The 14,563-nt window shown below is 62.5% G+C and overlaps 1 protein-coding gene across 3 annotated transcripts in view; it reads right to left on the bottom strand.

The window, feature by feature from the left end:
- Positions 1–1,925: 1,925 nt before the first annotated feature.
- The window catches only part of FZR1 (fizzy and cell division cycle 20 related 1), a 30,272-nt gene continuing 17,634 nt past the window's right edge, over positions 1,926–14,563 (bottom strand). For 2 of the 3 annotated variants that reach the window (XM_073803480.1, XM_033854749.2), the window contains exons 2-14: positions 9,843–9,924; positions 8,566–8,691; positions 8,404–8,467; positions 8,197–8,324; positions 7,620–7,702; positions 7,034–7,217; positions 6,110–6,175; positions 5,540–5,642; positions 5,253–5,437; positions 4,872–5,105; positions 4,468–4,572; positions 3,934–4,035; positions 1,926–3,574 (exon numbers count right to left, since the gene is read on the bottom strand). In XM_073803480.1, the coding sequence (XP_073659581.1) occupies positions 3,533–3,574; positions 3,934–4,035; positions 4,468–4,572; positions 4,872–5,105; positions 5,253–5,437; positions 5,540–5,642; positions 6,110–6,175; positions 7,034–7,217; positions 7,620–7,702; positions 8,197–8,324; positions 8,404–8,467; positions 8,566–8,691; positions 9,843–9,911 (1,491 nt within the window). In that variant the 5' untranslated portion in view covers positions 9,912–9,924 and the 3' untranslated portion in view covers positions 1,926–3,532. The remainder of the gene's footprint in view (positions 3,575–3,933; positions 4,036–4,467; positions 4,573–4,871; positions 5,106–5,252; positions 5,438–5,539; positions 5,643–6,109; positions 6,176–7,033; positions 7,218–7,619; positions 7,703–8,196; positions 8,325–8,403; positions 8,468–8,565; positions 8,692–9,842; positions 9,925–14,563) is intronic. The other variant, XM_033854750.2, reaches the window with a different exon arrangement.

Below are 14,563 nucleotides of genomic sequence, written 5' to 3'. Positions count from 1 at the left end.
TGTTGACAGCTACAAAGGCAGCCCGGAGTCCTGGCAACAGCTGGGTCTGCTGGCCACCATCCAGGCCACTGCCTCTCCCCCAGCTGAGGGGCCGAGCCGGGAGAGCAGAGGCTGGAGAAGGAGGCGGGCGCTCATCTGGGTAGGGCCGACCTGGGGCTCAGCCCTCCCACCTCTTCTCTGCCCCCCAACACAGCCGCATGGGGGCCTCCAAACCCAACGAAGCTTCTGAATTTCCTTTCCACAACCTCAGCCCTACCCTTCCAGGTGCTCAGGCCAGCAGCCCTGCAGCCCCCAGGTCCTCCCTTCTCACCCCACCCCCGTCCAGTCCTCCATCTGTTTCCAAAATACGTCCAGCGCGAGAATCTGCACACACGTGTTCACAGTGGCACGATCCACAACAGCCAAAGAGCGGAAGCAACCCAAATGCCCACCAACCGCAGGACAGAAACCCAACACAGGGTCCCTCCACACACTGGAACGTTAGCCATGGAAAGGGGTGACGCGCTGACACAACCTGGAGAACACGAAGCTCAGTGAGAGAAGCCGGACACAAAAGTGTGATTCCATTGATGGGAAACGTCCAGAACAGGCAAATCCACAGACACAGAGGGTGGATTCATGGTTGTCAGGGGCTGGGAGGGGATGGGGGTGACTGATAATGGGGATGGGGCTTCTTTTGGGGGTGATGGAATGTTCTGGAATTAGATGGTGGTAGCCAGCACAACATAGTAAATATACTAAAACCCACAGGATTGTACACCTTAAAACGTTACACACATTTTACTACACGTTAAAACATTCACAAGAAATCCAGAACCTGCCTGCCTTTCACCATTTCCACCTGCTTGTGGCCGCAGTCCTGTCATTGCCTGCCCGGGCAGGGCGTCCTCCCTGGTCGCTGCACCCCTGCCCACCTGTTTCCAGGTCTCCACACCAAGGGGAAGGGTGGCCCTTCCCCTCTCTGCCCACAGCCCTCCAGGGTCCCGCCCTCCCTCCTGGGGTAACAGCCCAAGTCCTCCCCAAGGCCCTGCACGACCTGCCCTGTCTCCTCCCTGCCCTCCCCTCCTCCCTCTCCCCCCCTCGCTCACTCTGCTCCAGACACAGGGGCCTCCTGGCTGTTCCTCCAGCTCACCAGGCACAGTCCTGCCCCAGGGCCTTTGCATGGGTCCACAGCCTGGAGCACCAGCTCTGCCCGGGTGTGTCCGTGCCCCCCTCAGGCCCTTGCTGACACGTCAGCCCTGGGCTCAAGCTGCCCTCTCCCAAGGCCCACGCCACCCTTCACACCGTGACGGCCACATGCACTTACACTCTGTCGTCCACTCCCTGACATACAGAAGCTCCTCAAGGGCAGGTCTGGGCTCTGGCCTCCCTTGTCCCCGGCTGCCCAGGATGGGGATCTTCCCGGGCTTGCGGGGAGGGCATGGGGTGCGCCACCAGTTGTGGGCAGCTGCTCACTGCAGAGAGCCTCACCTCCTTTCCTTCTCAAGACCCCTGGGGCCCCTGGGCCCGCAGGCCCACCCAGTGTCACAACCCCTCTGGTCCAGGCTGCTTTCCTCCCTGGGGCCTCCTGGCCCTCCCCACGCAGAGGGTGCTGGGCCAGCAGTGTCCCTGCTGGCCCCGGAAGCCCATCTGTCAGGCAGAGGTGCCGCCCCCTCTACCCCGGGCCAGGCCTCGCTATGTGCTCAGACCACCAGCCCCGGGCCCACCCTCCACTTCCCAACAGAACCAGCCTGGCTGCAAGGACTGGCCTGGATCACGGGGGCATGAATTCAAGGACCCCGGCGCCCCCTGCTGACCGCCTGTGAGTGGCTCCCGCAGCCTCTCCCCCAGAGCCAGCCACTCCCCACCGGTTTGTGACATTCAGGCCGCTCTGGGGTCCCGGTGTGTGCAGACTCCAGATGGATCGAGAGACAGGCAGCCCCAGCTGGGCACGACGCACATGGTTTAATGACGGCGATGCTGAATTCCAGGAGGAGCGAGGTTCACCTGCGCCAGGCGTGCGGTAGACAAAGGACTGCTTGCTTATTTAAAAAAAAAAACACAACAAAACTCAAACAAACAAAAATAAAATCTGGACCCATCGGAATACACACATCTATGTACACTGTCCCTGCTCGTCCCCGCCCGTCCCCAGCAAGCAGCCGGGATGGGCCGGGAGGCAGGACCCACCCTTCCCCAAGTTCATGCAGGCTCAGCCGCCTGCCCCTCTGAAGAAGACCTTAAGAGCTGTGACTTCTGTCTCCCCCAGGGGTAGGGGTGGGCCACTGCTCTCCCCCAGCAAGCCTTAACATTTTGGGGACTGATTTACAGAAACACAGAAACAAATCCAAAGGAAAGTCACAGATACACATATATACATGCACACGTGTGGCTGGCTGAGCAGAGCACAAGGCCCTCACAACCGGAGGAGCGGGGCTCCGGCAGAGCCGGGGTGACCGATGGGACTCTGTGGGGCCCCCCTGGCCACGCTGGACCCCCGCCCTGCCCAGGCCACGTCCATCAATGTCCTCCGACCTGGGAAGGGGAGAGGGAGGGAGAGGAGGAGAGGCAGGGTGGCTGCTCAGGCCCCTGGCCACACACCGGCCCCACCTCCCTCCTCCGTCTCACCTGAGAACAGGGCAGAAGAGGACAATGAGGTGGGCCCAGAGTCGGGGGAGCTCAGGAAGCTTCTGGGGGAACCCTCAGGTGCCCCCTCCCGCAGCCGAAGGCGCAGATGGACAGGACCCACTAGGGTGGCCTGGAGGAGAAGGGGCTGGGGAGGAGGGCTGGGCGCCCACAGGACCTGACCCGCAGGGTCAATTCTGTCCTCAGGTTACCCTGACCGGCCGCCCAGCAAGCTGCAAGAACCACAGTCGGCTGTGACCCCGTGAGCGACAAGGACAGTTGGGGCGAGCCATCATGGCGAACAGGTCCCACATCAGTCTCCCTCAGACAACAAGTCCGCCTCAAGGTGACCTCCTTTGGCGTGTGGCCTGCTCCCAACGCCGTGCCCCTGAAAGAGCCAGCGGTCGGCTGCTGGGACAGGGAGAGCAGAGGTGGCTGCAAAGAAACCTCTCGAGTGGGGACGTCATTTCGATTCACGGGCCAACCTGAGCTGCCATCCTGCCAGGCCCTTCCCCGGCCGACCGGCCTGGTGTCCAGCCGTCTGTCCCGTAGCAGGTGTGGGCAGCAGTGAGCACGAGCTTCCGGGCAGAGCCTGAAGCCCCAGCGAGGCAGTGATGGACACGGACAGAAGGAGGCGGCATCCAGGAGGCGTCCATCCCGCTCCGAGAACAGCTGTCCGAGCCGGGGCCACCCAGGGTGGAGGGATCCGGAGGCCCCACTACTGCTGGTGCCCGAGCCCGGCCCCGCCCCAAACACCGGCTGACAGGGTTCACAATCAGGCTTTAATAGAACCTTCAGGGTCTCTCCAGGCCCGGCTCCCGCCCCACCCTGGCTGCCTGTCTTCCTCTGGGGCCCATGTTCGGGGGAGGGGAGGGTCCATGCACGCTGAGAGGTGGCGCTCTGCGACCAGGACGGCACGGCCACGGGTTTACCGGATCCTGGTGAAGAGGTTGAGGACGGACACGGATTCCTGCAGGGCACACAGGAGCGACGCTGAGCCCTTGGTCCGGTGACCTCCCGCAGGGGCCAGCTTCGAGGCTGGGCCGCTGGGCTGGGCGCCAGCCGCTTGGGCACGGGAAGGAAGTTCTGCCTGGAGGGACCCCGAGGCTCCGGGCCTGAGGAGGGGCCTGTGCGGGCACTTTGCGCGGCGAGTGCCCCAGGATGTGCAGGGACACCAGGTGATGCAGGAGGAGAGAGGGGGTGTGGGGATCCCGGGGAGGGCACAGCTGACGGGGTGACTGGGGCTGGCTGAGCGGCGGGGGTGGGGCAGGAGGCCCCAGGACAGGCTGAGGGCACACACGTGGGGGAACATCTGGCGCTGATACCGACCCACTTTACCTTTGTCGAACGGGTTTTGCTAAAGACATTCCAGAACCTCAGGGTTTCATCTCCAGCACCAGTGACTATGGCCTCTCCATCAGGGGACATGGCCTGCGGGAGAAGAGAGACCCCCTCTGTCCTTGTGGCCTACGGGCAAAGCCATGAGAACACAAAGGATGCCACACCCCTCTCTGTGCAACTGGGCAAAGGATTTGCTGGTTTAAGCACAGAACTTTTTTCTAGAAAAAACCAAAATATTGAAGAGTGAGTGGATTTGGGGAGGGGCTTTCTCCAGACACGTGCAAGTGGTTATTTGGTGAAACATCTAGAGGTGATCTGAGGGGCTGGATGTGGGTTATTCGTGGCATCTTCTATTTTTATGTGGAAACAAACACCTGGAGATTATAAAGGCAGGCGGAGCTGCCCCTGCTCACAGGGCAGGGGCGCTGGTGAAGCAGATTCAGAGTGATGCTGCCGCGCCCTGCAGTCCAGTCCCAGAGCCTGTTCCAGGTGGAGGAACAGGGCCCAGCTGGGGAGACTCACCAGGTAGAGAACCCGGTAGGAGTGCCCGGTCAGCTTGGCCACCTGTGTCAGGGATGGGTATTTCCAGACGAGGATCTGGTTCTGCGAATAGCCATGCGTGCTCACCTAGGGGACACAGAGAACGCTGTCAGAGCCTGGGGCTCCCCCCTCCAGTGGCCCCAGGGCACAGACCCCCCCAGACACACCCACCGAGGCACAAGGACACCAAGGCGCGCCCACAGGGTGCAGAGACCACAGGTGTCAGCCCTCAACCCCACACCCTGGTCGATGACTGGCTCCAGACAGGGAACCACACTGCACATGAGAGCCCTCGGGCCTCTCCTGCAGTCACTGGGCACAGGTACCGGGTCAGCTTCTGCCAGACCTGGACAGCTGGGGCCTGGCCTCCTGCGCCCCGCACTCACCAGCTCATTGGCGTGCTTGGACCAGGCGAGGTTGCACACCTGGGAGCCGGTGTCGATGCACTGCAGCGGCTGCCCCGTGAGAGTGTTCCAGAAGCGGATGCAGCGGTCGGCTGTGCCGCCGCCGGATGCCAGCAGCCCGTGCTGGTGCGGGGACCAGGCGATGGCCTTCACGGCCGCCAGGTGCTCTGTGTACTGCTGCACGGGGCTCAGGCTTGAGTGGTTCCAGACCAGCAGCTGCAGGGACGGGGCTGTGAGGCCCGGGCAGCTTGGCCCCCAAGGGAAGGCAGGGCCCATCTTGGCCTCCCTTGGGGTGCACCCGTCACCCCTACTCCACGGCACGGGGGCCGGCGGGGAGGGAGGGAGGGCAGGGGCTGGGCCTACCTTGTTGTCGTTGCCCCCTGAGGCGAGCAGCTGGTGGTCCGTGGACCACTTGAGCCCACACACCTCCTGCCGGTGGCCCTGCAGCCGCCGCTCTGACTGCAAGGGCGGCGTGCGGATGTCCCTCTGCAGGATCATGCGGTCCCGGCTCCCGGATGAGAGCTGGTCGGCGTTCCAGGCCAGCGCCCCTGCGGCCAGGCAGAGGGTGGGATGAGGACGTGGCCTGGCCCCTCGGGACCCGCCCGGCCCCTCGGGACCCACCCACCCCCGGGCCCCGAGCGGCTCCTCACCGACGCGCGCCGTGTGGCCTTCCAGCATGGACAGCTTCTTCCCTGCAGCTGCATCCCAGATCTGCACGAAGCCCTTGTGTGTGCCGACGGCCACCAGGTTCCCCTAGGACAACAAAACGGGCAAGAGCGGGCATCAGGCCCCTGTGTGGGGACCCCTTGCTTGGGCGGCCGGGGAGCTCCCCTCACCTCCCCACGGCAGAGCCTTGGGCCCACTTCTTTCAAGGTCTCTAACACGCGCCCCTTCGGACACCCCTCCTAGGAACTTTCTGGGCAGACAGTTGTACAGAGAGTGGAACTATTAAAATCCATGCAATGTGTCCCAAGATCTGCATGCTTCAACATGTGGAGCGAGCCTGCCCCAGAGTCTCTGTCACTCCAACCATCTCTACCAGGCTGGGGACAGCTGGGGGCACAGGTGTCACTGGAGCTTGGACAGTGACCACAAGGCCAGATTCTGGCTCCTCTGGGTCTCCAAGGCCCCCAACACTGCCGAGGGCCCCTCCAGTGAGGGCCGGTCGACGTCCCTTGGGCCAACCCTGCCCAGCGGGGTGATAGGGCTAGTGTACTGACCCTCTCAGACCAGCCAACGGAGGTCACCGAGTCCCCTTCCACGGAGAGATCACAGAGCCGGGTCACCTAGCAGAAGGGGGAGCAGTTGGTGCCCACTGCTCCTTCAAGGTTCAGACTGTCCATTCATCCATCTGTCTGTCCACCCATTCATTCATTCATTCACACCTCAGGCCTGGGGGCACTGGCATCAGTGCTGGGACCCAGTAGAAGGCAGCTAGGAGGCTCGGGAAGCCACAGGCCAGGAGGGGACACACCCAAGCACAGGGATGCTGACTGCACAGAGCCTGGAGGGACGCGAGCATCACGCCCGGGGGCGGAGGGATCCCTGCAGCAGGTGTTGGCCACAGGCTGCCGGGCCGGGCCGGGCCGTGCCGTGCCGTGCGGTGCCGTGCCGTGTGTGTATGTGTGTGTGTGTGTGTGTGTGTGTGTGCGCGTGCCGGCCTCCCTGTGCTGGCTTCGCTCACCTTCTCTGAACCCACTTGCATCTGGTTTTGTCCCTCAAACACCCCACCTGCAGGGTCTTTGTGCCCTGCAGACCCTGAGCCCACGTGTCCAGCAGCCACTCCGAGGCATTTACTGCTGGGTGGGGGACACTGCACTCAGCCGGGCCCGGACACCGTGCCTCTTCTGCTGGCACGGGCGGAGGCTGGAGCTCAGGCCGGGAAGCAAGGACTCCTGACTCTCGGAAGCCAGCCCAGGGAGGAATGGGCGTGGGCCTCCGCTCACCCCTGCTGACCGACCCCAGGAGAGTCTGCACACTGAGGAGACAGGCCTGGGAGGAGGGGGTGGCCGGGAGCTGCCCCAGGCTCTGGAGGCCCCCGGCAACACTCCCACCCTTCACACACGCCCCGGCCCGGCTACCGTAGGAAGCCGCTCTGCTGCCCCCAAGCCCGTGCGCATGCGCACAGGCTCAGCGGCGCCCACCTGGCTGGTGCAGGCGCTCCACAGGTACACGCAGGTCCCCAGCCCCACGCTGAGTACATTGAGGGATGACCAGTCCACCAGGTTCAGGTAGAAGTCGTCCTGCAGCTCGGGCGCATCCAGGACCTTGAAGGGGATCTTGGAGATCTTGCGGGTGGGTTTCCGTGGGGACCGCAGTAGCTTCTGACTGCAGGGAGACCGAGGCAGAGATTAGGCAACAATTGCACAGAACTGCAGAGATGCCATCTCCTCCCGGTGGCCCTGGGAGGCTGCGTCATTTCCCACTTGTCCCGACTCTGTCACTCTGTGATCCCAAACCCGTGGGTGACCCCACGGCCACCGACCCCTCCACCACTGGATGTTCAGCTGCCCTGAGCTCCGACAGCCCCGCCTTCCCCTCTGCCCGGCGCCTCCTGCAGGACCCCTCTCGGGCTCCCAGCACCTGGTCTGGGCCCGCAGCAAGTCCCCAATGAGGGGGGTCCTCTGGGCCACCCCGTACCCCGTACACAGCTCTAGAACTGATGGCAGCTCCCGGGCCCTGCCAGCTGCCCCCCAGCCCCAACCCCGGCCAGTGCAGGTCTGGACTCACCTTTTGTTGCTGACGGGGGACAGGGAGTAGGGAGACACGTCATTGCCATCGTCGGGGCTGGAGCGCTTGGTGCTGAGGGAATACTGGGGGCAGGGGACACCCACTGAGTGGATGCTGCGTCCCGGAAGCCCTGTGCCCTGTGCCTGAGTCCAGGGTGCGCCGAAACTGGGAGGGGCTCTGACTAGAGATGCGCGTCCCGGGCAAACCAAGCCTCGCACCCAAGGCGTCCTCCTGCAGGGCTGCTGGCACCAGCCTGTCTCTCCAGCCCCCATGCAGCCACCAGCCCCTCAGCCCCGTCTCCTGAGGGACCCAAGCCAGGCCTTCTGGCGCTGCTCCAGGGCCCAAATGGGGAGGTGGGCTGCGGGGTGGCTCAGGCTGAGGCCCCGCCCATCCGCCCTGCATGCGGCACTGGTCCTAGGTCCCTCCAACCCGCAGGCGCGCAGAAGGGCGACAGGCCTGGTGCGGGGCACGGGGTTAAGTGGGCCCCCTCGCCTCTTGTATTCCAGCCCCCCGGCAGGGCTGAGATGGGAGGAGATGCCCGCGGAGGCTGAGACCGGAGGCAGCCAGCGGGGCTCACCGTGAAGAGGCCCTTCCTCTCAGGCGTGGAGGGCTGCAGCCTGCGGTCCTCCGTCTGCGGGTCCTGCACCTTCTCGATGCCGGCACCGAGCAGTTCGTTCTTCAGCAGAGCCGAGTAGGCCAGGCCGTCTGTGGGCACCAAGCTCCGTGAGGCTGGGCTGGGGGCTGGGGCGGAGGGGGCGGGGGGCGGGGGTACCTGAGTCCCGACCTTTGCCGTTGTCCGAGGTGGCGTCCTTGGCTTTCCGGTTTTGGCTGGGAGATTTCTCATTTTCCTGCGGGACAGGGAGGGGAAGGAGGTAGGGCTGAGTGGGAAGGACCCGGCCCGTGCCCCAAGGCTGCGCGGTCAGGGTCCCTCTCCCGACCCCCTCACGTTGATCCTGTGGAAATTCACGCTCCAGTTGGCACCGGCTCTCGAGGGGATGAAGCGGTCCCCGTGCTTGCTGGGGGAGGACACGGGGGAGTTGGCGGGTGTCAGGGTTCGCCGCATCTCTGCAACCTGGAAAGACAGCAGGGTGGGCTGGGTGCCTCAGAGCCCCCAGAGCGCCCCAAGGCCACCCTCTCTCCTCCCCGACTGAGGCCCCGCCCACTGTGCCTCCTCGCCCTTGGCCTCTGGCCGCTGAACAAGGGTTTGATCTTGGTAGTGACCCACGTGCTGGAACCTGCTAGCGGCACCATGTCTGGGGCTCAGTTCGTCTGTCCGGCTCCGTGGGTGGGAAGAGGCCGGGGAGCGAAAGCCCGACCATGGACACCGCCACGTGCTGAGATCCGTTTCTCAGCGGTCACCAAAGGACGGGAACGTTGACAGCACAAAGAGCATCTGTCCCCCGACACTGAGAGCCTGTCGTCCTGCCAGCCCCATTCCCCATACACAAGGCTATTCCCCCATCAGACCACGACTCAGCCCCAGAACCAGGCAGTGGGAATGTCCCAGGAATGTCCCTTTTTCTACAAGGGATCTGCTGTAGGTTGAACTGTGTCCCCCAAAAGGATATGCTGAAGTCCCAAACCCTGATACTTGGGATGTGACCTTAATTGGAAAGGGGGTTTTGCACGTGTCATCAAGTTGAGACAAGGTCATACTGGAGCAGGGTGGCCCTAAATCTAAGGCCTGGTGTTCTCAGAAGAGACAGACACACCGGTACACAGAGTGAGGGGGGACGTGAAGATGAGGCAGAGACTGGAGGGTGGGTCTGTAAGCCTAGGACTGCCGGCAACACCAGAAGCCGGAAGAGGCAGGAAGGGCCCCGCCCTGGACGGCCCAGCACGGAGCTGAGAGCGCTGAGAACTGGCGGGCACAGCCTGCAACGTGTCGGGAGCCCAGGACAGAGAAACACAACACGGCGGAGGGGGTGGGGACGCAGGAAAGAGCAAAACAGGGCCCTCCCGTGCCACCATCACTCCTCTGCCCTGGCTGCCCACGAGGATGAGGGGTCTGTGGCCCCGGCAACGGAGGGCAGTGCAGGGAGGTGCTGGGGGATCTCACACCTGGCGTGGCCATGCCGCCGAGGGGGAGGACGTGTTTGTCGCCTGTCGGCACCTCTGTTCTCCGAGGGCCAAAGCCCAGCAGCTGCCCGCCCCCCCGCGCCCCAACTCTCCCCGGCTCCAGCGGGCCCGGACAGCGCCGGCGGGGCAGCCCTGGGTACTCACGCTCGGCATCGTGTTCTCGTTCTGGATGACGATCTGCCGGAGGAGGCGCCGCTCGTAGTCCTGGTCCATGGCGGCCGTCAGCCTGGGCGGGAAGGGCGGGAGAGGTCGGCGCCAGCAGGCAGCGGTCCCCACTGCCGCCTGGCGAGCACAGGGCGCTCCTCGGGGACAGCCAAGTCCCCTGCCAGGTGGGGGCCCTTCCCTCCCAGGAGCCCAGCGGGACGTGACAGGGACAAACAGGCTCCTCTCTGGTTGTTCTGCAGGAACCTTCCACCGGGCCCGCACGCCTTTGTCCTGGTTCTGGCCAGTCGCCCGCTTACCCCAGGCCCCCCCATCCCCCACAGGCACCATCTCGTGGCCTTCCTGCTTCAGACGCTCGAGGCCGTGAGCCGCCCCTGGGGCCTCGTCCTCGCCCCTGTGAGGGAGGCAGGGCGGCCCGTCAGTCGGGGTCTGCGGAGCTGACCGGGCGCAGGGCCTGCTGGGGCGGGGGATGGTGGCCTCCAGCGGACACACGCCTCTGCCCAGCTCCCACCAGCTCCCCCGACCGCCTGGGGAGGCCTCTGAGGAAGAGGAGCAAGAGTGCGGCAGCGAGGGGCACCGAGGAGCATTCCAGGGAGGGAAGAGGAGACGCCTCAGAGGGCAGGGTGCCCTTCCCGGGGGATGGCAGGCCAGAGTCCAGGGATGCCTGAGGCTCGGGGCGGGGGGCGGCGCCGAGGGGGCCCCCCCCCGAGCACAGCCTCCTGCCCTGCGCCTGCTCTGCCCCTACCCCCCGGCCTCGCGCCATCACGGTCACCCTACGCTTCCGGCTGCAGCCCAAGGGCTGGACGCAGGCAGTGCTGGCTAGTTCCGGCCCCCGAGCCTCCAGGCCGGCGCTGCTCTGACAACTGACCAAGTATCAAGAATTGGAAAAGTGAAGGCTGGCCAGAAATTAAGTTTACAAATACAAATTCCTAGGTGTAGTACCCTCCACACTTGCCTTTAAAAAAAAAAAAAAAAAAAATGAGGGTAAAAAAAAAAAATGAGAGTAAAATATACGTAACATAAAATTCACCATCTTCACCATTTTTAGGTGCACAGCTCAGCGGCATTCAGTCCATTCACGTTGTTGGGCAACCATCCCCACCATCCACCTCTAGAACTTTCTCGTCTTCCCAAACTGAAACCCTGTCCCCATGAAACATTCCCTCCCCATCCCCTTGCCCCTGTGAGCTCCTCAAGAAATCAAATACACACAGCCACGTGACCCAGCAACTGCACTTTGAGATATACACCCCAGAGAAAGGAAACAGACCCACACAGAAGCTAATGTTCAAAGGCTCTTACCAGTACTATTTACAAAAGCTAAGAAGAGAAACAACCCAAGTGTCACCCACAGTGAACAGATAAACAAGGCATGCTCCATCCCCACCCTGGAATATTACTCAGCCTTGAAAAGGAAGGAGATTCTGACACCTGCTACACCATGGATGAACCTTAAGGACATGATGCTGAGTGAAATAAGCCAGACACAAAAGGCCACATACTGTGTGATTCCACTCATGAGAGGTCCCAGAGCTGTCAAGTCCATACAGACAGAAAGTAAACCAGAGAGAACGTTTGCCCTTAAAAAAAAAAAGACACCTGAGGAAAGTCCAGCGCTCGCGTCTCTGTGTGACCAGGAGACTACGAGACACTCAGGCCGATCTGCTGAACTGCTACTTTCGTGCCCCCAAATGGCCTCTCCGAGCTCCTGGGCCTAACCCTGGGCTGAAGCACCGGCACGAGCCTGTCAGGTCCTTGTCCCTCACCGGGATTATGTGATGCACAGGGCTGCCTTGGTGTGGCTTTGGCCCAAAGCCAGATGCTCGGCCGAAGCAGAGCCAGTCGGGTTAGACCCCACGGGACAGTAACACAGCCACTGGTCACCTCAGCGTGCCTATCTTACTCCGTGTTCCCTCCACGCGGCCCTGTGAACTGGATGCCTGCACCCCCTCGCAAAGATGAGGCTGTTGAAGCTGGGCAAGGGGTCAGGTGGGGGAATAGACAGGGCTCCTGCCTGGATGCCCACCCGCCCCCGTGCCCACGGCCCTCCCTCCACTCAGCCTGGGGCCCTTCTGAGCCCGTGCTGGCCCAGAGCCACCCATGCCCTGTCATCGACAGACAGCGGGCTTCCTGCTTCAGTGAGAAGCGGGGTTGCAACACCTCCGCCCCCTCCTCATTTCAGGTAAACCTTTGGGAGCAGGCACCCCCTTGTTGGCCAACGGCTTCCTGCCCCAGCAGGGGTCCCTAGACACATCTTGTCCGTTCTGGCCCCAGAACATAGTCTCTGAAATGACGGATGGCTGTCTCCGTCTCTGGTCTTGACCTCCCCCTCCCAACGCGCCCACCCAGGGCCCCCCGCAAGCCCTCACCACACCCGACCGCTCCTGGGCAGCAGAGCCATAGCGGGACACAAAGGCGCCCATCTGAGCATCTGGCCTGGGGGGGAGACACCCATTCAGGGGACCGTTTCCCAAGCGCGGACCCGGCCGTCTCGCACCACAGTGCCAGGCCAAGTGAAAGCCAGAACCAAGCCCCAGCAGGGCCGGCGTCCTCGGTGACTGAGTGGCCCGTGAACGGGCTTCGAGTGGGGCTGGACACCAGGAGGAGCTGTCACGGCCCTGCTCTAGCAGCCCCAGAGTTGGGCCAGTTGGCTGTCCCTGCTCTGCAGACACGGAAATAAGGCTCAGAGAGCCTGGCTAGCTTCCTGGCCCAACGTGTGTGGTCAACCACGGCGGCCCTGACCAGGGCCTCGTGTGCCGCCCGCCGGGCAGTGAGCCCTCGGGAGAGCAGGTGCAGGCACACTCGGCTGTGCGCTCGGCAGTACCACCTCCAGGGCCCCCACTGCTAGGCTACAGCTCGGGGCCGGCGGGGCCCAGGGGAACGAGGGGCCTCCTCATCAGCCGTCTAAGCCTCTCGGTCCACGTGAGCTCACTTCCGACGGAAACCACGGCCCCTCCGTTCACAGACCAAAGTCACCGTGCCAAAGACCCCAGCGGCTCCCTACGTGGTCAGACGGCAGGGCCCAGACAACAGCTCGGATGCCGCCCGCACGCCAGAACCTAAGCAGAGCCCAAAGCACCGCGGTCATCTCGGAGCACATGGGGCGGGAGACTAGTCTCCTGGGATGCGCAAAGAAGCTGCTCCTAAGACACCACGTGTCCTTGCACAGGGGGTGCGCTGAATCCGAGTCCAGCGAGTACGCCCAGTGTGGCGCACCCCCCTCCATCTGCCCGCGACGTCCCAACGGGACAGTCTACAGAAGCCCGTGCAGCTGGCGGACGTCTCACTGCTGACAGATGTGTCTGTTGAGGGTCAGAGATGTTCCTAGTCCCCAGCCTCTGGGTGTGTTCCTTTATATGGCAGAACGGGCTTTGCAGATGGGGTTAAGGCCCCTGGGATGGGGATGTCCCGGGGGGCCCAGTGGAGGCGGAGGGTCAGAGGCAGAGAGAGACGGGAGATGCTGCGCTGCTGGCTGTGAGGATGCAGGAGGGGCCGCGAGCCAGGAAGGCGGCGCCTCTAGAAGCTAGAAAAGGCGGGAACAGATGCTTCCCTGGAGCCTCCGGAAGGACTAGCCCTGCCTACGCCTGGATTTTAGCCCCGTGAGGCTCGAGCCAGTCTCCTGACTTCCAGGACTGTGTGAATAAATTTCTGTTGTTTTAAGCCACTGAGTTTGTAATAATTTGTTACAACAACTGCAGGACACGCACACACCAGGGGCAGGCGGAGGAAGGTAGAGCACCAAGACCACCTTTGCTGATCTTCAGGGAGTGGTGGCTGCCAAGAGGGTGTCCTCAACGTGGGCCCTTAGAGGCATGCTCTCTGCCCCAGCCCGTGCGGCTCACGCGTCTGTCGGAGAGTCTTCATTCACCCCACCAATCCCACGTTTTCTGAGCACCCTCAGGCCTGGGGCGGGTGCTAGGCTGGAGCAGGCAGCGAGGACACAGTCCCACCGTGCTGAGCTCCCTGCCTAGCGGGGCGGCGAGCCAGAGACAAGTCACCAGGGGAAGAGGAGCCATGCCGGTGGCAGCACACCACAGCGGCCAGCTGTCTACGGAGGGCCAAGGCGGACGCGAGGTCCAGATTGGGCGGTGGGTGAGTGTGTGGGGCCGTCAGGTGCCAGCATCCAGCCCAGGATCATGTCTCCGAGACCCGACGCCTCACAGAGGGACTCGCGGAGGCGTGGGCACGGGTGCAGGGGCTCTGGGACTAACGCCTTCTCAAGCTCTGCCCTTGTAGATGCAGAGGACGCACCCCACCATGGATGCTGCTCTCTTTTCTAAAGTGACAAGCCAGCCTATATGACAAACCCACAGCCAACATCGTCCTCAATGGTGAAAAACTGAAAGCATTTCCACTAAGATCAGGAACAAGACAAGGTTGCCCACTCTCACCACTCTTATTCAACATAGTTTTGGAAGTTTTAGCCACAGCAATCAGAGAAGAAAAGGAATCCAAATTGGAAAAGAAGAAGTAAAGCTGTCACTGTTTGCAGATGACGTGATACTATACATACAGAATCCTAAAGATGCTACCAGAAAACTGCTAGAGCTAATCAATGAATTTGGTAAAGTAGCAGGATACAAAATTAATGCACAGAAATCTCTGGCATTCCTATACACTAATGATGAAAAATCTGAAAGTGAAATCAAGAAAGCACTCCCATTTACCATTGCAAGAAAAAGAATAAAATATCTAGGAATAAA

Source organism: Tursiops truncatus, chromosome 3, assembly GCF_011762595.2.
Source record: "Tursiops truncatus isolate mTurTru1 chromosome 3, mTurTru1.mat.Y, whole genome shotgun sequence".
Lineage (NCBI taxonomy): Eukaryota > Metazoa > Chordata > Mammalia > Artiodactyla > Delphinidae > Tursiops > Tursiops truncatus.
The sequence above is the reverse complement of the archived record's forward strand: the minus strand, read 5'-3'. Positions and strand labels throughout refer to the sequence as shown.